The sequence below is a fragment of the Agelaius tricolor genome, unplaced genomic scaffold (genome assembly GCF_023055355.1).
Source record: "Agelaius tricolor isolate 1412-34295 unplaced genomic scaffold, bAgeTri1.0.p SCAF_1, whole genome shotgun sequence".
In the NCBI taxonomy this organism is placed as follows: domain Eukaryota; kingdom Metazoa; phylum Chordata; class Aves; order Passeriformes; family Icteridae; genus Agelaius; species Agelaius tricolor.
In genome coordinates, this window is record NW_027269261.1 from 14,056,962 (window position 1) to 14,078,814 (window position 21,853).

Genomic DNA, 21,853 nt, shown 5'->3' on the forward strand with positions numbered 1-21,853 from the left:
AACAGGTAGAACAAAATACCTTGTCTTTCACTTCTTGGTGTCTCTTCAGAAATTGTGGTCTGGAATGTAGACTACTTTCTTTTTGTTAAAGACTTCCTTAGCATCTATTTTCCAAGTTTTCTTCCTTGAATGAACAGTGTCTTGTGCCTGGAGTATTGTGAATCACATGAATGATAAGCCAGTATTTTCTCATAAGATTGTTAAAACCCACAATCTCTATAATACTACTGATAATCAGAAGTCTGCACTTCCTTCACATAATATTATACTATTTTTTGTAGTGTATAGTGCACTTTCTGTAAAAAACCAAACAAAAGCAAACAACCTCCAAACAAACAAAAACCCCCTCACCACTTACTTAGCATCTCCCTGGTTTCTTCATTAGGGGGCACTGCGCAGCTATAGAAGAATGAGTGGGATTTGCAGAGAAACTTTCTGGATGCTTTCCAGTTATGCCATTTCACTTTCCACCTTTTCTAAACTGTCCAGGGGCAGTGTAAGATGAAATCATTGCTGTAATTTACACTGAGTTCTGGTTAAGTCTGGTTTTGGTAACTGTACAGTACCATGCTGGAATATAAACTTCCAAATTCCTGTGTCCAGATAAGTGTCTCCATAGTGATTCAGAGTATTGCTTGACTTGCCATTTGTGTTGGTGTTACACAGAAGACAACACACATTTCTGCACAGCACTTTCTAAATGTTAAACTTGGAGCATAATTACACTCACTGGATTTTGATTTAGTTTCTAAGTATTAACTGCTTTCTCTATATGTAAATATGTGTTTTGCTTTGGGACATGGATAAATACCAACATTTTTGCAACTGGAGAGAGGTTGCTGTAAAAAGCAACATAAGAGCAGAATGCTTTGCAGTAATGTATGTTAATTAATCTTTATTAGTTTGTTTCTCAAGAGAATGTACAGAATGTTGTAGGACCTAGTAAGGCTTATTTTCAAGGAGACCGGGCTTAAACAATCTCTTCCACTGCTGAAGGGTAGCAACCCAGAAATTGTAGGAAACTCAGCCAGACTGTTTTGATGGAAGCTTGTAAAAAGGCAGCACACAAGGCAAAGAGCCTTCTCTGAATCCTTGTGCAGGAAATATGCAAAGTCTTAGAGGTAGTTACAGCTTTTTCAAAGCTTTCTTTCAAGACTTCTGCCAGTGGTGGACTTGCCTCCTTGGTCTGAAATCCTCTCTGAACCCAGATCTGCAAAACTGAAGCAAAGGGGAGATGATACCTCCATTAAATCTGGAGAGTAGAGGAATATGAAAAGGGTGGTCTGTTCCTTCCTGGATGATGTAATCTCCCTAAGATCTTGTGGGGAGTAATGCCTGCTGTGGTGCATTCTCTGACCTATTTCAGTGGTTGCTACTCAAGTAGGCTCTCCCACCTAATGCTGCTTAGGTTGAGAGCACAGGAGATGACACTACATGAACCAAAGCTGCCTAGAAGAAACTTTGTGGTCATGCTTATGGCTGAAAACAAATAAAGTAGTCTTTGGCATTGACAGCTGTTGCATTGAATGATTAACTCTAGTTAGGGGGAAATTAGTGCTGTTCTCTGACCCATTAAAATATCAAACGTGACTGTTGTACTCTGTTGAATTTTGAAGGACAATACTTATATTTTACACTGGAATCAAACAGCGCAATTTTACTTTTTGCAAGGGCGTCTCATTCTGGTTCATACTGGCCTTTGTTTCACTTCTACCACCAAAACAAATTCTTCAATTGTGTGGAGCTAATTCTTGGTGTGTGATAGTCTAAAATGCTTGTCTATTAATAATTCTACAAATGTTATTTCAGTTTGACATCTAAGCCACAACTGTAGTCACCTATTTTTTCTCTCATGTGAAACATTTTAGTGCTTAAATGAAGATTTGAGATGCAAATCTTCAAGCAATCTTTAACATGGCAGATCTTGTTTTAAAAATTTACCTGTCATAACAATAGTTAGACACAAAATATTAAGTGTTCTTATCCTTCTTATCCAGTTTTAGTTTAGTTTTTAAATTCAAAACTAATTGTGGCTCTGGCCAACTTGATTTGTGTTGGCTCTGCAGTTGTGCTGGAGGTTGGCTTGAGATAATTTCCAAGGTCTGCTTCCACCTGATTTATTAATTAGGCTGTTATTCATGAGGTGAGAGTCCTTGTAATCTTCTATTTTTAAATATGATGAAGGAATTCTGCTTAGCTTTGGGTCCAGCTTGTCTGTTCCAGGATGTTTATGTGTTATGGACTCATTTGATCTTGTCCTGTAGTGTGGTGTGTATGGGGGTCTTCTTCATTTCTTGTTCTTCTTAAGATTTAACACCTGAAATGGGTTCCAATAAGGAGCTGTAAGGGAAATCAGACCAGTTTGAGATAAATACTGCACGTCTGAGTGTGTTTGTATCTGGGAGACCTTAGTGACTGTGCTGTATTTTAATGAGATTAAGCTCTTAGCAGAGAGTTGTCTCTCACCTGTGTCAGTAACACACCTGGTTATTACCATTAACTTCTATAACAAGCAGGAGCATGGAAAATCAGCAGAAGGTTAGATTTCTTCTTCCTGGGTCAAACTTCTCGATTTGCAAATACCAAAATGCTTGTAACACTTCCTGTCTTTGATTTTCAATGTTCACAGCAATTGGAAGAAAAAAGTGAGGATGAAGAGGATAAGGAGTGCTTGAAGCAAGCAATAACTGCCCTGCTAAATCTTCAAAGCAGTATGGAACGGATATGCTCCAAAAGCCTTGCAAAGCGAAGGCTTAGGTAAACGTTTCCGCTTTTTCGGCTCTCTGCTCTTAATGCTTTGCTATAAATCCAGGGCTCCCGGTTTCCTCTTTTAGTAAACAATGAACAAAATAGTTTGTGACAAGCCTGCTTTTTCAGAGGAAGTGACATCAAAGCCAAGATAATTTGTTATTGTTTTAAAACAGTTCTAATTTCTATGTGTCCTTGCAAACTGGTAGTTGAGACGTTCTGAGAATTCACTGGTAAGTAGAAAGTTGCGGCATTGCTGGGTTAATTGTGCTCAGATAATAAATATCCACCTAAAAATATTCTAAAAGTACCTTTCTGTGTGGTTAGAAGGTAATGTTCTTGAATTTGAAACTACTCTTAAAATTGTTTCAATATTTTTGTTGCCAGACAATTTTTGTGCTGTAACCTTTAGGTTTGAACATGAATACATTTAACAGCTTTTTTTTCTGAATATACTTGTTTCAAATTAATGCCATCTAGAATTGTTCTGCTGGTTATGGAAGTGAGTGGCTTGTTGGGCTAGGAAGCACTCACAGCTTGCCTGCCTCTGGTTGTTTGTGTTTAGGTAAAACATCTATTGCTGAAGATAAGTAGAAAATTTATCAGATGAGATGCTTTAGTCAAGACTTTGCAATGGTGCTGATATTGAATGATGAAATTGCATTCTCAGTGAAATCCTCACTTCTCAGAAGGACAATCTGGTGTTTTTGTGTTAGTGGTGGTTGTGTTTTTTTTAAAAACATGTGTACTAACAGGCTGCCTTTTTCCCATCCTCCACTGAAGTGAATCCGCATGCCGGTTCTATACTCAGCAGATGAAGGGGAAGCAGCTAGCAATTAAGAAAATGAATGAAATCCAGAAAAATATTGATGGTTGGGAGGGTAAAGACATTGGACAGTGCTGTAACGAGTTCATCATGGAAGGAACACTCACACGTGTAGGAGCAAAGCACGAGAGACACATATTCCTGTTTGATGGCTTGATGATTTGCTGTAAGTCAAATCATGGCCAGCCAAGACTTCCTGGTGCTAGCAATGCAGAATATCGACTCAAGGAGAAGTTCTTCATGCGAAAGGTACAAATCAATGATAAAGATGACACTAATGAGTATAGACATGCTTTTGAAATCATCTTAAAAGATGAGAACAGTGTTATTTTTGCTGCTAAATCAGCTGAAGAGAAAAACAACTGGATGGCAGCATTGATATCTTTGCAATATAGAAGCACGCTGGAAAGGATGTTGGATGTAACAATGTTACAGGAAGAAAAAGAGGAGCAGATGAGATTTCCAAATCCTGAGCTTTATAGATTTGCAGAACCCGACTCTGAAGAGAATATTGTGTTTGAAGAGAACATGCAGCCCAAATCTGGAATCCCCATCATCAAGGCAGGAACTGTTGTGAAGCTCATCGAGAGGCTGACATACCACATGTATGCAGGTGAGGCACTTGGTTTGTGCACCCAAAACTCAAGGTAATAACTAGTTCATGCTTCTCTCTCAGTGTTAAATACATGCAGCAAAATACATAAAATGAGTAAAAAGGGAGTATGTTTGGCAGTTCACATGAGATATTACATGTGTATGGGATTGTTCTCATGCAAGGGAGGGGGTGGGGGCCTGCAGCAATTGAGCTCTAGACAATACTTTTTCCTTTGTGCCCCAAGCTACAAGAACTGCCTTCCCTCCAGACTTTTAAAGCTGGGTGACACAGGAAGGGCCAGCATTGTGGGAGAGGATTATGGGCCCAGCGTTTTCAGTTCAGGGTTGTACTCCATCAGCTATGTCCATGCTGGTGTGCCATGGAAGGACCAATAGCAACTTGATAGATGCAGTCACTTGCTTACTTTGTCCTCAGAACTTTGCCTTGATCAGAACTTCAGTGAGGATTTGATTTAAGGACTTTTGACTTAGGGTTTCTGTTTGTGTTAAATGTCATGTTAAAGACATTTATGTGGTTATTCAGGCTGACCTCAGTGTGTGGGGTTCTTCTTGATAGTAGCCCAGGATTTTCATAAGCTGTGCTGCAAAGCATGGTCTAGTTTGGGGTTTGGATTTTTTTTTCTGATTCTGTCTGTATGTCAGTTATTCTGAAACTTCGTGCATCTTGGTATTAGTGCTTTTCATATTCAACAATTTTTTTTTCTTCCTTTTTACACTCTTAATTGTTGTAGAATGTTATTCTTCAGTTCAGTCCTAGATACCATGCATAGATCAGGAATATTTATTTGAAAGAAGTGAGCAGTAAGAAGAATATAATTTCTGTAGTTTAGTACTCTGTTTACTTTTTAAAATATTTATATTTAATCTCTTCATTACTATTCTTGCTCTTCTTTTGATTTTCCTAATGTTTACTAGAAAGCCAAATGGAATATTGTGCTGGCAGTTTTTACCTGGGCAGTTTTGTAGCTGTCTTCATTTTCTTGTACCTTTTTAAACTTCTAGCTCTTGGCTTTGTATTTTATAGGCATGATTATGACATAATTTATGTCATAAGTCTTGACAGTAAAATCAAACAACTCAGCTTTAGAGAAAGGAGGATACTTTTTATTAGTTTTTTTTTTTAATCTAGCATTGCCTTTGCAAAAGAATTAGCAAAAAATATTGTATGAGAAAACTGAGAATATAGGTTCTGAGAGGTGGCCTGAAAGACTTTGACCAAAAGGATAAAAATAGTTGTCTTATAATGTATGTAGCTTGTCTTTGTAGCCTTAATCATCTTAGTGGATGTGATGCTGCATTGCTACATTGTGCATAATTTCTCAACACTCTTATCTTCTATACCTTCTGTTTTATAATTGGTTATCTGTGAGGAAAAACATCATTGTTCTCCCCATTCTGTGCAGTCTTTTCCAGGGCAGCAAAGAAATAAAAGATAGAGTGACTCAACCAAAAATGCTCTGTTGTACAGGAAACATGATCCATTGGTGATGTAAATCATTGAGGGGTTTGTTGCATCTTGTGACATGCAGTGAGTAGGGCAGCAATTCTCCAGAGTACCAGGTTAGCTCTTTCACACATCAGCTGAGTTCAAGGCTTCTCCTCTGCTTGGAGACCTGGGAAGAGTGCCTTGGTGATATGTACCAAAACTGTTACAGTCTGTAGAAATGCTTTTCTTGCCCCACACAGGATTGTGTGTCTGTGATGATGATCTTTAAAGTCTTTATTGGCTTTATATTCATATGCCAGAACAGCAAGTGTGTACCTTTCTGAGGCAATTTTTTCTGAAATTCAGTGTGGCTGGTTATGGCAGCCCTTGATCTGCCAGTCTAAAGACAGTATTTACTATAGCTGTGGCTTTTCCCTAGGTTTTTATCTTTGTAGGTCAAGAGGTGTAAGAAATAATTACAGATACACTTTGCAAAGGTCATACAAATTTGTTGCAGTTTAGTTGTTGCTGTAGTCAAATCAGGTCTCAATTTTTTGTAATATATGAAGATCCACACAGTCCACCTCATTTGTAGATATGGGTGTTGGACTTTTTATTTGTCATCCCTCACCCCCTTGACAAATGAGAAACCATTTTATCAGCCAAAATTTCTTTACTGTGCAACAGGGAAAGCTCTAAGGAAACAATTCTGCCAGGGGTGGGAGGCATCCAGCTTCTACAAGATTTCAGACAGTGAGACAGCCCTGATGGCCACATAGTCACAAGGCATGGCAGACTGTCCAAACTATCCTGTGGTGGAGTAGCAAAACAGAGAGAAATCTCCTCCTCAAAAGCAGCTTTCCATGTATTTTCACATGAGAGAAATTGCCCTGCAATTAGAAGTTCAGGTTCTGACCCTATTTGCATATTCTGGTGGGTTTTCCTTGCTTTCATGTGTTTTTGCATTCATTATCTCCTCTTGCCCAATTCTTGTTTCAGAGCAGCTGGATTAGGTGGTACCAACATTTTAAAGTCATGGCATTTTTTTATCTATAGGGCAGCACTCTTCTATTTTTAAAGCTTAGATATGTTAAGAGTGTTTGTGCGTCATCATAGTGTCCGTTTCCTTTCTTAAGGAATTCAAGGGTGATTATTTATAAATCCTCGTAGAACAGTTATTGTTCTTTTTTAGCTTTCAAATTGGCTGCATTGAAGAGAGAATTATCACATGAGCAGACATCCTGGCTAACTGGTGTTGACTGTATTTTTTTAACACTTACTCATATATTGTACACTATTTTGAGTCACAGTCATTGCTAGTAAGATAATGAAGGTAGATTTGATTTTCTGATCTACTTGGTTTGAAATTCAATATGTATTGTGGATTTATATGCTGACCCTACCTGTAAACAGCAATAGCTACAACTCAGAGCTTGCAGTGATCTGAAAATCTTAATTGCTATGGAAGCTCTTTTTTCATGTCGACAAAAATCTCTTATTTTTGAGACAAAAAATCTCTACAACAGTAGATGCTGTGTACAGATTGCAAGCTGTGAAAGTATGAGTTACTGTGCTTCTTTAGCACAGCAGAATTTATGTATTTTCATCATGAAGATGATGTGAACAGGGATGACCTTCTTTGGGCAAAAAATATTGGAGTTCTGCCTTTGAAAATAATTTTGGACTGTACAGTTTCAAGGACTGGTGGGAGAGGGGTTATGGTTAGGAAAATGGGATAATGGAGGACATGTGAGAAGCAGAATAGCCAATTGTTTAAGGAATGAGAATTATCATGCAACAAAATTGCAAGGAAATGCTGTGTTACATGGCACAGTTACGGTGTGCAGCACATCACAGTAAACTGTTGCCCAAATGAACAACTCAGTGGGATCTAAGGAAGTTGGAATGTTCATTCAAATGGACAAGATGCTGGTAAAGAGTTAAGGATGATTTTAAAGCAGCTCTTAAAAATCCATATTTTAGGAAGCAAATCCAGTAGAACATTAGGTCAAATAATGCAGGCTTTTTATCCTACATGTTATAGCCTACAGGAATTCTTGCTTCAAGTCCTGTGAGCCCCTCTTCAGCCACTCTGTGTTAGGACAATTACCAGCTGGGGTTTGGTTTTCAAATCTGGATATGGATCTAATATGCAAAGCTGTTGCAATGTGCTCATTAATTCTGTTCAGTGATAACAGTGTTAGCCTTGTTTCTAGTCAGCTCTGTGCAGTGCCAGTGAGCTGTCAGTGCATTTCCTCATATTTGAAAACAAATGGGTTTGCTTTTGTAATTATGAGAGACACTTTAGTTTTCTGATTGTTTTGATTGTTTTTAAGACACATTTTCATATTTTAAATTAATTTCTGTGTAGTTAGTCAATTTAAATGAAATCAGTTGATTTTCTAGAAGTGAAATAAATATAACCTCTAACATAGCTGTCAGGTGAAAAAATATCTAGGCTGCCTTAACCATGAGTGGTTATCAGTTGTGCCAGTTTGGGGAAAATATTCTCCCCTGGAAGAGGCCATTTCTATCTAGTGCAAAGTGACTTGATGTGTTTTTTGAGTTCTCGTGTCCCAATCACTGTCAAAACCAAAGTTGTTTACTCATAAATAAAATCATCTCTTCATTAATTTCAAAGTCATTGGAAAAGAATCCTGTCTTTTAACAGCTGAAGGGGGGGACGGAAAGTCATTGTTGTGAACCTTCAAGAGAATGAACATTGGTTTTAAGTTCTGCTTTGTATTGCTATTTTAGGAGGTTTTGAACTGTTACCAAAGCCATTTTGGTTTACATCACCTTCTCTGTAAATTGACAGGGTGACATCCTTAATTTTAACGGATAATTGAAGTTATTGTAAAAGAAAAAAACCAGGTAATTGCTGACATAAGTGTAAAATTATTCTTTGTCTTAGATCCCAACTTTGTTCGGACTTTTCTCACAACATATAGATCCTTCTGTAGACCTCAAGAGTTGCTGAGTTTGCTAATAGAAAGGTATGCCACTGTTAAAAATACTGTTCTTATGAAGTGCATTTTTTTTTCTTTTTACTTGGAGTGTGTAAGATTCTGGCTTTCCAGTTGGTTTTGGTCGCTTCAGACACCTTTTAAAAAGTTGTCCAATTCAAGGATTGCCAGTAAAATGTACAAGTTTATATCCAGAAGCTTGTGCCCAAGACTGGTGTAACAGAGGGCTAGTGCTTACACCCATCTTCTGTGCTAGATTTGAAATTCCAGAGCCTGAGCCCACGGAGGCTGACCGTATTGCCATGGAGAACGGAGACCAACCCCTTAGTGCAGAGCTGAAAAGGTTTAGGAAAGAGTACATTCAACCTGTGCAGCTAAGGTGAGTGCTGCATCCCTGGGAGCCACCCTGAATTGCTTCTAAAGTGCCACCTTTTGGCTGCACTGGCTCCTGGTGCTGCCAGAGGCCTTTCTTGCAGCTGCTTTGAGGGAAGATAGACTGGGCTCTAGAGTGTTTCTTTATTCTTTGCTTTTGCAGAGTATTAAATGTGTGTCGACACTGGGTAGAGCACCATTTCTATGACTTTGAAAGAGATGCTGACCTTCTGAAACGTTTGGAGGAGTTCATTGGAACAGTAAGAGGTATTTACAGTTCCTTAAGTGCTGACATTTATCCTAAAGCATCCCGTTTCAGAGATACAGAGTGCGATCAATTTTGCTTTCAGGAAAAACAGGACATTATTAAATACTTATTAAATAATAAACACTATTATTATTAAATACTTCATAAAGAGCGTGAAATGGACTTTCATTATGCCCACACACACACTATTATTCAAAATCTGGCTCTTGTTCAGAATAATGATTGTTATTTACATAAATTGAGTTTTGTTGTAGAGGGACTGGAATTAAATTTACATAATGTTAAATATGTCAATTACATAAATGAGTTTTGCTGTAGAGGGACTGAAATAATGAAAAATAATAAGAACTGAGTCATGATGAGGACAGAATAATTGCTTTGATTGTCATTTTAAACTTTACACAGGGGTAATTTTTGTAAAGTTGGATGGTGGAAACCATTATTTCTTTGAAACAAGTGTTTCCAGCTACTTCACAGTGCATATTAGAACTGTAGGACACCTTGCTGTTGTGATTGTACAGACTTTTCCTGTTTCCTTTTAAATAAAGCCAAGACAGACACGGGAGCAATTTGTAGGAAAAGACTGTGTCAGAGAAGTACTTAGTGGTTATTTAGCCACTAAAAAGCAGGAGAATGAGGCAGCTAATTCAGTGGGTATTACTGGTAAATTTTCAATGGACTGGTGCATGAAATTCTTATGATGCAGAGCTAAGAAGGCTTTTAGCCTTTCAATTTTATTCTCAGCTTTGATGGCAAATTCAGTACAGGAAGAAGCTTCTCCCTGTTTGTTATTTTGACTTTCTAGGTTATCTGAGGTAATCACGTGCTCTTGCCCAAACTAGAAAGTTCACGGTGTTTGCAGAAGTGCATTTTGGGCAAAACAAGGTTTGTTCCCAAAAACTCACTGTAAACTCAGAAAAGAAAGAAAAGCACCTAAATCAGGGCAGGAGTCTAATTTGGATGTTCTGATTTGTGCTTGGGCAAAGTTGTGCTCAGCACTGGCTGTTGAGGAATTCTTTCTGTCTTTGAATACTTCTACATTTGTGTAGAGAATGCCAATCCTAAGGAATATATGATTGCTTTAATTTATTAGGTTTTGGGGTTACTGATTACTGAATTATGCTGATGTCTTAGTAAAAACAGTATTAACTAAATAGTAATTTTCTCTGTGTGCCAGGCAAAGCCATGAAGAAGTGGGTTGAATCCATCACAAAGATAATCAACAGGAAAAAGCAGGCACAAGCCATTGGGCCAAGCCACAACATCACTTTTGAGAGCCCCCCTCCAGCAATTGAGTGGCACATCAGCAAACCAGGGCACACAGAGACTTTTGACTTGCTCACTCTGCATCCCATAGAAATCGCTCGGCAGCTCACTTTGCTGGAGTCAGATTTTTACAGGTAACTTTCCTCCACTGAGAAACACGTGGCACAAACCAAAATATTCTCCATGCCTGAAATTGTTTCTGTGGGCCTCTGATGTGAAGCCCCACAGAAATTAAGGGACTTCACCAGTGGTGTGTATTAGTTTCCATTTTTCAGTGGAAGCTCTCTTAAAGACAATATTTGTTTTATCCTCCCCAAGTTAATGTACAGTATGTGTGATTGTTGCATACTGTTAATTGTCTTGTGCTCCAGCCTTCTCTTGGTATTTTCTGAGTAGATCAAACTTTGAGAAGTATGAACAATTATTAAATCAGTTTTCTTCACATCCTGCTTTGTGTAGCAAATTAAGGAACATGTCAGATCTCATCAGCTAAGAAATTATTCAGGCATTGGAAGCTCACATTTTGTTAGAGTGAACGAGATGGAGATTTCATTCTTCATCTAGATGTACAGAGGTGCTTAAGAGTGACATACATTAAGAAATATCTACTGTCTAAAAAAGAACTGTAGAAATATCATTTAGTTATGAGGACAGCCTAATGTTGTAGAAGGGATACTTTAAGAATTTATTTCTAAATATGAATTCCAAATTCAGTGAAAATCAAGAGGGTTTGGAAAAATAATACCTTCCTGCTTTTAGTTACATTTTTTGGTAAAACATCTACTTTTCCAGAGCTGTGCAGCCATCAGAACTAGTTGGAAGTGTGTGGACAAAGGAAGATAAAGAAATTAATTCTCCCAACCTTCTCAAAATGATAAGGCATACAACTAATCTAACTCTGTGGTTTGAAAAGTAAGTGACTTTCCTGAATCTGCACCTGCTCCATATGGGGACATTTACAGACCATTCACAAGTATACTGTGAAAAATTCTGTTCTCGGAGAATTCCTGTTTTGGTGTTTAGATGCTAAAACTGGTCCCTGTGAGAAATTTAACATAGTGGTCTCAAGCTTTGTATTCTTAGAATATTTTCAAATCTCTAAGACATTTTCAGAACTACCTCAAGTAATTTGATAAAATCCTATTTGTTTGTGTTACAAGTTAATATTTGACTTTGGAAACCTCATCAGTGCTTTAATACAAACCCCAATGTTCTTGTGTATTTAGATGCATTGTAGAAACAGAAAACCTAGAGGAGAGAGTAATTGTAGTGAGCCGGATAATTGAGATCCTGCAAGTTTTTCAAGAGCTAAACAACTTTAATGGTGTCCTTGAGATTGTCAGTGCTATGAACTCCGCAGCAGTTTATAGGTTGGATCACACATTTGAGGTACAGTGAAATGTTTTCCACTTTTGCTATGGCAGTGTCATGCAGGGTACCTTGGCTGCACTGAAAGCCTGTCTTGTCAGTAAGCATTTGCTTCCAAGGAGCAAGGAAAGTAAATCCCCCAAGAAATGAATCAACCAGGGTGGAAGAGAGAGGGTTTTTCCTTGCTTTGAGAAGCAAGAAATCCATCCCCACTTAAGCAAGGCATCTCAGGATGGTGGGGCAGTGTCCTCATGGTCCCTGATTCAAGTGCCAGTGGGAGACCATACTCTCAGTACTGTTGCTGGGCCATGCCTTTATCTTCTCTTTCCAAACCACCTGTTTGATCTCTCTTTTAAGCAAATTCCAAGTCGCCAGAAGAAGATCTTAGAAGAAGCTTATGAGCTGAGTGAGGACCATTATAAGAAATACTTGGCAAAACTCAGGTCCATTAATCCTCCTTGTGTGCCTTTTTTTGGTGAGTACCTGTGGTTTGGATGAGCCATGTCCCACATTAACATTTGGAAAGTATTGAGCTAAGGGACTAAACAGAGTATGAACAATAGAAAGAAAAGTCAATTTTAACAGGACAGATGGGTTGGAATTTCAGGTGCCCAGACACGAATATGTGAAAAAATCCCTAAAGTGACTATTCAAGGAATATATCATTTGCAGTAAAAATAAGTATGTCTGCAATATCCTATTTTATGCAGTATCCATATTTGCTGATTTTTACTTTGTGTGGTTTTACAGTGTGGTTTGAACTGTTACATCCAGATATACTCTCAATAGAAGATGGTCACATTAGAAATATTATTGCCATTGGGAGAAAAAGAAAGATCCTCTTCCTCATCAAGGGTGCCAAGAAATACAGTTAGAGTTTCATTTCTATTAAAAAGTCTAATTTCTGTAGGAACAGAGTTTGGAAAGCAAGCATCCTCTTTATCATCAGATTTAACAGTTTTTCTTTGAAGTGGATTGCTGACATTAAGCAGATTGTGATGCTAAGCACATGTCACTCCTGTTCTTAAGCATCCACTTAAATGTTTGCTACAGATCAGTTCCAAGTCTGGACAGTGCACTTGTCCAACATAGGCTTCAAGCCAAAACTGAAAGAAAATAGTGGGTTTTGGCCTTTTACAGACTGGGGAAAGATATACTCCAGAGCTCTGCAAAGAAAAATAAGATCAACTAAGAAACCTTCTGTCCTGCTTCAGAGATGAGTAGAGGTTAGCAGGATCACATGTGAATAGCTTCAGTTATTTCTGTCAAGTACTAATGACAATTCCAGACACATGATCTGTGAAGTGGAGAGCAGTTTTTACTTCCTAATCTTCAAATTATTTGATGCAATTATGAAACCAAGATGAAACTTGAAAATAATTTTTGGAGTTTAGCTGCAATATCTAATGGAGGAGTTAAGAGAAAGCATTCCTGTTCAGTGTCCCCTTGTAGTGTTCAGTTGTATGAGCTTCCTAAACCATAGAAAGGTGCACAGACTTTGAGACTTTGATGCAAAAAAGGCATCTTTCTGGAAAAGGCATGTTAAAATATTTAAATTGTTGCCCTCGTTGGAAGGTGAGGTGCAATTCTCTTGTTGACCCTAACAAAGGGTTTTCTAAATAATTGCAGTGCACAAATTAATTTTTTTAAGAATTCCTTGCATTCCAGTCCTGACTTCCTCCTTGTTTTGTACTCTGTGTTGAAAACCTCTTCTGTTGCTGTTTAGGGATTTACTTAACCAACATTTTGAAAACAGAAGAAGGCAATCCTGAATTTCTCAAGCGCCATGGGAAAGACCTTATAAACTTCAGCAAGAGAAGGAAGGTAGCTGAGATAACAGGGGAAATCCAGCAGTACCAGAACCAGCCGTATTGTTTAAGAGTGGAATTTGACATCAGGGTAAGTGACACAATTTCCTTGTGTGGTGATTTTGTCAGCTGACAGACCATAAGGACAGACTGAATTCACATAGATTTGGTCTGACTGAATCAGAGATGAGCAGAGGACCTGTCATAAAACCTCTCTTGGGTCTCAGTGTAAGAAAGGGCAGAAAGCTCAATGCTTGCAGGTTCTTGGGTTTGTTTCATTTTTCTCATCTGTTGGGACATTGGTAGATCTTCTTATTGATCAGTGTTAGACAGGAACTGAAACTGGCAGATTCTCATTGTCCTTCACTCAATTGCAATTATTTGCCCAATTGTCTTTTCCTCCTCTGTTACACTGCCTTTATGTTCCATGTTTACCTGATAGCACTGTGTTTACATCATATGTTGATGGAGATGATACTCACATCTTTCTTTCCTTTTCATGGTACTTGTTTTCCTTGGTCTGAGGTGTTGTCTAAGCAGTGTCTTCTCTGGTTGCTTTCCTTTCTTCCTTTTTTCTTTTTTTCTTGACATTTTTTGAGATGTGTGCTTTCAGAGAGTCACATGACAGCTTATCTTAAGAGATTCTGCAAGGTTTTTTTTATTTGTTCTCCTCAGGCTTTGACAGAATGCATTATGGGAGCAGTCTTCCCTGCATCACTGTAAAGTTGGATTGTTTGCAGCTTTTTCTGGAAGTGTTTGGGCAAACCTGGTCTGACTTTGCACTGCAGAGAGCATTTAGGGTACTTGCACAGCTGGTTTTCAGGCCAAGCATAGCAGTAGCAATGTCCAGAAAAGGCCTAGTGACAAGCAGATTTAATAGCTTAAGTCTGTCATTATCTCTGACTCCAGCATTTCCTCTCTTTTCTTGAACAGCTGGGATCATTTGTGCTGTAGAAACAAGCAGTATTAAAAAGCATCTTAGCTGACAAGTTGTCTGCCTTCATGTATTGCAGAGATTTTTTGAAAACCTGAATCCAATGGGAAACAGCGTGGAGACAGAATTTACAGATTATCTCTTCAACAAGTCACTGGAGATAGAGCCACGAAATGTCAAGCCTCCTCCAAGATTTGTTAGTATTCAATTTTTGCATTTATTTTTCCAAAAGTGCTTACATTTGACTTTCATAGATGGCAGAAGTAATTTCAGATCTCTGACTTCATAACTACAAAGCTGCATTTAAGCGATCCCACAGCCTTTTGATTTTGGGTGATATTTTCTGTCATTTCAGCCCAAGAAGTACAGCTACCCTCTCAAGTCCCCAGGTGTTCGTCCCTCTAATCCAAGGCCAGGCACCATGAGGCATCCCACGCCCCTGCAGCAGGAGCCAAGGAAAATCAGCTACAGCCGCATCCCCGAGAGCGAGACGGAAGCGACGGCGTCGGCGCCCAACTCGCCGCGGACCCCGCTGACCCCACCCCCTGCCTCCGCCACGTCCAGCACCACCGACGCCTGCAGCGTCTTCGACTCGGACCCCTCCAGCCCTTTCCATACACGTAGGTGCTCACAGGCAGCACGTGCCACTCACATTTTGTGGTGTTAGGCAGGGGAAATCAGGTCTAGCCTTCTCAAGTGACTGTAAAAATCATTGCTTTTGTCTCCTTGCAGCATCAAAAACTTCCAATATTTCTTACTCACTTTTTCTTTAAAAGTTTTGATTGTAAAGGAGAAACTGAACAGAATTAGATGTGTTACATAGGGACTGATACAAGTCTTTGGAGGACCTTCAAAGCTGAAGGCAGAGGTAATCTCTAGGGCCCATATATGTCCCAAGCAAACTTGGGGGATTTGGTGCCATATGTATTTGTGTGAATGTATTTGGTGAGTATCTGATGGTAAACATTGAGAATAAAAAATGAATTGTTTGTAGGTGCCTTATTCTGCTGCCTGCAGTTCGGAACTGATTTCTGTGTACGTGGATGGTATTCCTGCAGAACTTAAAATCAGTATTTGCTTGCTTTAAATCCATCAGGATCTATCCACACCTCTTTTTCTTCTTGGATGTATTTTCCAACATCCAAGGAAGCTCATATTTTATGGTGTGTCCTCAGTATTTAATAATGGATGTAGGCTCCTTTCACATACAAGGGTTTTCAGAGGTTACTCCTGTGTTCAGCTGGTTGCCACAGGGAGGTGAAATTACTTCCTAAAGGCAGAAGTTCCTTAGCAGAGCTGTGCCATTGCTGAGTGTCCAAGCCAGGTCTTTGGAAAGCCTCTGGAGAAAGGATTTCTTTGTTGTTGGGTCCATTGACTGCAGGTTCAGGATATTATTTTAGTGATATTGTGATACAAGAACAAGTTTGTGGTGTGGTTTTGGTCTCAAGGATTACTTAAGAAAGTTCAGGAGCTGATGGCCACAGAGATCTTTGCATTCAGAAAAGCAGTTTCTCTGGCAGCTGCAAGTTAGAGGCTTGTTTTGTTGTCTTTATTTGCCACTTCCTTGATTCATGATGCTTTTTATGAGCAATTGCTTTATTATTTATGGCACCTCTATTGGCAGCAATATTGAGCCAAAAGTTCATAATTATCAACAGGGTTTTTTTATGTCCCTTAGGATCTGCTTCTGTGTCATCCATAAACTTTACCAAAACTTCAGATGATGCTCCTGTCCCTCCTCCTGTTCCTCCACGAAGAAGACCAGAATCTGCCCCAGCTGAATCCTCCCCATCAAAAGTAAGTAAGCAGAAAAAGGGTCATTTGTTTTTCTGGGAGAAGAAGGACAGGGTATGATAGAAAAGTAACTCTCAAAGATAGTACATTTATTTTTTTAAGAACTGTATGTGAAAGAGTAAGCAGCCATGTATTTCAGGCCTTCACAGCTCTACCTCACTGTCTTGATCTCAGACAAATGAAAATAGATGGGACCTAAATTTAGGGTTAGAAATGTCTCATCTACTGATGTGCTATGCTCGGGCCCTTGCATTGCCTGTGAGAACTTGGGGCTTCAGGCAGGTGTTTCCATCTGGGATTAATTATTCCAGACTATAGGTTTAGGAAATATGAATAAGAGTAAGAACTGATGAACAGTAATGATGGCAAGTGCTGTACACAACTCAGTCCTCTGGAAAGTTTCACCAGAATATTTGATCCTGATGCTGTGGTGCTCAAGTGCTTGCTTTACCCATCCTGTCTGCCTGCCTGCTTAAGGCATTCCTACATTTTCCTTTTGCATTTGTCTGGCAACTGGGATCTGATCCAGCCTTTGTTGCAGACACTGTCAAATTTCACCTGATTTCAGTGGAAGCTCATTTGTGACTTCAGATATGAAAATCCTACACAAAATTACTTCAGAGCAGATATGTCTTTGAAGAGAGCTTATAAGTGGCTCTTCAACAGTTATTTTCAGACTACATGCAACTGTTTTGCCAGTCAGCAGAACTTGACACATCACCAAAATGTATCTGAAATCCTACCAAAATATATTTCAAAACATTGTGTACGTGATACGGTGTTGGAGATCAGTTATCCTGTCAGTATGGTCTGCAACTTGGGAGCTGCTCACTTCCATAGTTCTGACTACTTAACTCCATCTTCTGAGCATAGCTTATTTTTTTCCCTGTTCAGCATCATCAGCCTCTCCCTTTTTCTAGTTTTCTTGAAGAAATTTCTGGCGTGTTAACCCATTCCAAGTGCTTTTTACTGGGGAAGTGTTGGAAGATATCCAAACCTCCCCAGCAAGCAGACCTGGAACTAGCATGGAAATTGTTCCTTTGACCATTCTTTGCCTTTCCCTTGTCCCTCTCTGTGCATCTTCATTCCTTCCATCCTTGGCTGTTCACTCGTGTGTTGCTGCAGCCCGGCTAAGAGCAATCTGCAGTGCAGGAGGGGGCTTCTGTTTGACAGCAGGGTCCTGTGCTTTGCTGCCACTCTGGAATTTTACTGACCGAAGTGTTTGTGTACCTCAGATCACTTCTGCACACCTGGACAACCCACCAGCAATCCCTCCTAGGCAGCCAACCTCTAAAGTGTATTCTCCAAGGTACTCGGTGCCTGATCGGACCTGCATCTCTGACTCCTGTGTTACCCCTGCCAACCCCCCCGAGTTACCGCCACGGGAACCTGTGCGAACTCCAGATGTTTTCTCTAGCTCACCACTACACCTCCAGCCTCCACCCCTGGGGAGAAAAAGCGAACTTGGTAACACCTTTTTCCCAAACAGCCCCTCTCCCTTCACGCCCCCTCCCCCCCAGACACCTTCTCCACATGTAGCACGGAGGCACCTGCCATCGCCGCCTTTGATACCGCAGGATGTGGACCTCCCTTCTGTTGCTGGACCACCCATTCCTCCACGACAAAGCACTTCTCAACATATCCCAAAGCTTCCTCCAAAAACTTACAAAAGGGAGCACACGCACCCATCGATGCATCGGGATGGGCCGCCCTTGCTGGAGAACGCCCCCTCCTCCTGAACTGTCCCTCGCGCTGGGAGTCGCATTTTCCTGGTGCTATGTCTGTTGCTGGCAATGGATGCACTGAACCTGGTGGTGTCAAGGAGTTGGGACGTGTATGCCAAACACTAAGAACTCTCCAATGCGTTGGAAATGTAGTGTACAGAAATGGAATTGCAAAAACAGACTTTCTAGTGGAAAACCCGGTTAACTTGCTATTCTTGTTTTAGTATGCAGGACTTTGTTCTAAAGTAATTGGACAGCTGATTGTACCAGAAAACAGTCTGGAGAGACTTCTTTGGCCAATGAGCAGAGACTGTGTTTGTGTAATGATCAATAATGCCCAGTACAGGAAGGAAAAACAGTCTTGTATCCATCAGTTCCATACAGTGGCACAGTTTTCGGAATGAAAACATTATGCACTTTTTTTAAATCTCAAACAGGGAACTTTATATCCTTCTTAATTTTCCTTTGCTTTACTTACTCCCTGCTTTAAAATACCTTCCTAAAATTATGAGAAGGACTGTGAGGAAGATCTGTGGTACCTAACCGAGCTAGAATTAAGGCAAAGCACTGTATTGCGGTCCTGTTTACAAGTTGTTACAATGAGTAGTAGGGGGTACCTAGGCTTCACCAAAGAGGTACTTTATTATTATTTTCTGAAATACTGTGGTGCCAGTTCAAAAATAAATTTTTGCCAGGAAGCATAATGTCTAATTATTGCTTTCTTTAGATAGAGCTGATGAAAGTCTTACATCATTAAGGTGACAGCGAATTTTTTTTTTAAGAGCAGCACTATCATCTGAAGCAAATATACTACATTTAGAAGACTGTTAATCTCTGCTAGGTTATGTCATGTTCTTTTTAAGGTTTACTGATAATCCATTTCATGGCTAGTAGCTATTCTTTTTCAGTCATGCCATGAAAACAGTCACTTGTCAACTTCCATAGCTATTGTCATGTTTTACTAACAATAGATTAATCAGCATACATAGGATTGCCTTGCAGTTGCATAAATCGTGTGTATATAGTGAATGTTGCATAAATATACTTGCAGATTGTTTTTAATTTAATTGAAATAAAGATAAAGATATGTTTGGCTGACATACGTTAAATTATTAATGGACAAATGTTCAACTTAGTTTTTCAGTTAAGCACTGAGGGGGATAAAAGCCCATCTTGTGGTACGTATTTTTCCTAGTTCAGTGTATGTATTTTAGTAATGAGAGACTAAAGAGGTGTTTCTGGCATGTTACAAATAATAATTCATTAATATTTTGAGAGGCTGGGTTACTCCCAAAGTGAATTATTATACCTTATGAGATGTTTCCCACGTCCTGTATGACATGTTAGAAAAAATCAAACTTCTATTAATCTTTACAGTGGCTTTTTCTTTCCAAAATACACATGACAAAACAGGTATGTTGTAACTATTCTGACATGGTTTATCCATAAACCTGCTTGCTGCTCTTCAACTCCAGACCAGACCGGGACAGTAATGGATGGCAGTTGTTGAAGAAAAGGAGCTCTGTAATGTCCTCTACAGTAGGTATGTGAAGCATAAAGTGTCTCATCTTCAGTTCATGTGGCTCATGGGGCAAGTAAAATTCCCTCACATATCCTCTTTGGAAGAAGAACACACCTCAGGATCTTGGAAAGCTGAGTCCCTTACAGATAGTGTCAGTTGAATGATGGCAGAAATCACCTTTTTTAATGCTTTCAGCAATGCCATTGATCAGGGCCCTTTGATCCTTTGGTGTGGTCATTACATTGGGAAAGCATTTCCTCAACAGAAATGGCAGTTTTCACCAAAGTCAGATCTTGAAATTGTCAGTTGTATTCCTTCTTAGATGTCTTTAACAATGTTGTTTTGAAACATTTTTTCTGGCAAAAGAAAAACAGAGTGAAAATCTCAAAACCTTGGCTTCAGAGGACAACGTTATATGGGAGCTATATAAAAACTGTCAAGCCACAGGAGGTGTAGTTTGAGGTATGGATTCTTGGGATAAAAACACTATGATGGCCATATTGTTGGCAGTGTTATCTAAATTATTAGCTCCTCAGTGAGTTACCAGGAAAACTCCATAAATTGAGACTTTCTGATCTGTATTTCTTCTTCAGCACATTTTTGTCTGTGCTGTTGTGCAGCCAAGGCAGAGCAGGCCACCCAGTGGTCAGGGTGCTCAGTCAGGAGGGACCTCATATGGCTCCCACTAATCAGCAGATTTCTTAAATGTCAGTAGGTTTCTGCTTTCCTTTGTGAAATGGAGAATGCTGTTCCCTGTTTGTGGTGGAGGATAAAAGTGCTTTCCTGGTGAGATACTCAGACAACAGGTGACAATGGGTGCCATGCAAGAACCTAAAGTAAACGTTCTTTGGAGCCCAGGGGTCAGTCACAGTGCACAAATCATGGTGTTGACCCAGCTGCAAACAGGAAGGACAGGGTCAGAATCAAACCTGTAGCATTTAGGAGTTGAATACAATTGCTAAGCCACTGGTTTGTGTCATGGCAGCTGTGTGTTAATAATTTCTGATCTGGAATGGCTTCTTACTTGGATCATGTTTGCATTAGTGACAATACTTTTCAGATAGAAAATTAAATAATTTTAATGATGCTCTCTGTCTCCTTGGTAAAATCACCCTGATTTGGTCTGGTGTGGCCTGGACAATGAAAGGGGCACGTGTGGAGGTCTGGAGAGTTGCTGTATTACTGTAGAGGGCTGATATATGGCTAAAAGTCATCCAAAACCACTGCAAGCTGTTTAGGCAGGGTTATGTAGCAGAAGTTCATAGGTTTATAAGAAAGCTGGGGACAGCCTTTTTTTGGCAGGGCCTCTTGCAATAGAACAGAGAATAATGGCTTTAAACTAAAGGAGGGTAGATTTAGACAAAGTATAAGGAAGAAGTTTTTTACAGTGGGTGTGGTGAACCACTGGAACAGGTAGCCCAGAGGTGGAAGATGCCCCATCCCTGGCAACATTCATTCAGGCTGGAAGAGCTCTCAGCAGCCAGCTCGAGGTGAAGATGTCCCTGCTCATTGCAGGGGGCTGGACTAGAAGGTCTTTAAAGGGTCTTATCCAACCCAGACTGTTCATGGTTCTGAGGTGATTTTGCAGGTGCTGAGCATTTCCCTGTGCCCAGCTGCTATGTGGGAAGTCACTGTTGTGCTGCCTGGTGACCCCATGGTGACACATTATTGTCATGGCATTCAGCAGCCTCTGCAGCAAACTTGTCTGCTCATGGAGAATGTTGTCCCCTTTCAGGGTTGATGCCATGGAAGCACTGAAGTGCTCCATCCTCAAGAAGCCATTTCCAGTGTAGGTAACCTGGTGCTCTAATATGCCTCTCTTAAGGGAGGGAGAGGTTTGTCTCAGTAAGAGCATGCTAATACACTGGATTTTACATCCTTCATGTTTCAGAGTGACATTGTGGGATTATTTAATCATTTTTCTTTTGTGTGTGTTTTAAATTAGATTTTCCCAGTGATATCACTGGAGGTACCACTGTTGAACATAGTAGATTATTGTGCTTCATTGAAAAGATTGTTGAATTGTCATTTCTAAATACAGTGCATAGGTGAAGGCCTTCTTCGGGAGACAAACCTGTGGCCTAATACAGGTGTAAAGACAAAATGCTCTTAACTTATTTTGTAAATCCCATTCCTTATTTTCCATTTTAAAAAACACAAACCACCCTTAAATGCATTTTTCTGCCCACTGAGAGCAAATTTACCTTTTTTGTTCA

The 21,853-nt window shown here is 39.7% G+C and overlaps 1 protein-coding gene across 1 annotated transcript in view; it reads left to right on the top strand.

Moving 5' to 3' along the window:
• SOS1 (SOS Ras/Rac guanine nucleotide exchange factor 1) overlaps positions 1–19,213 on the top strand; it is a 43,304-nt gene extending 24,091 nt beyond the window's left edge. The window contains exons 9-22 of the mRNA XM_071423719.1: positions 2,630–2,757; positions 3,532–4,187; positions 8,530–8,611; positions 8,838–8,960; positions 9,117–9,220; positions 10,399–10,621; positions 11,280–11,399; positions 11,714–11,876; positions 12,213–12,330; positions 13,582–13,754; positions 14,677–14,793; positions 14,953–15,217; positions 16,276–16,394; positions 17,627–19,213. Coding sequence (XP_071279820.1) covers positions 2,630–2,757; positions 3,532–4,187; positions 8,530–8,611; positions 8,838–8,960; positions 9,117–9,220; positions 10,399–10,621; positions 11,280–11,399; positions 11,714–11,876; positions 12,213–12,330; positions 13,582–13,754; positions 14,677–14,793; positions 14,953–15,217; positions 16,276–16,394; positions 17,627–18,130 — 2,895 coding nt within the window. The 3' untranslated portion in view covers positions 18,131–19,213. The remainder of the gene's footprint in view (positions 1–2,629; positions 2,758–3,531; positions 4,188–8,529; positions 8,612–8,837; positions 8,961–9,116; positions 9,221–10,398; positions 10,622–11,279; positions 11,400–11,713; positions 11,877–12,212; positions 12,331–13,581; positions 13,755–14,676; positions 14,794–14,952; positions 15,218–16,275; positions 16,395–17,626) is intronic.
• The last annotated feature ends 2,640 nt before the right edge of the window (positions 19,214–21,853 follow it).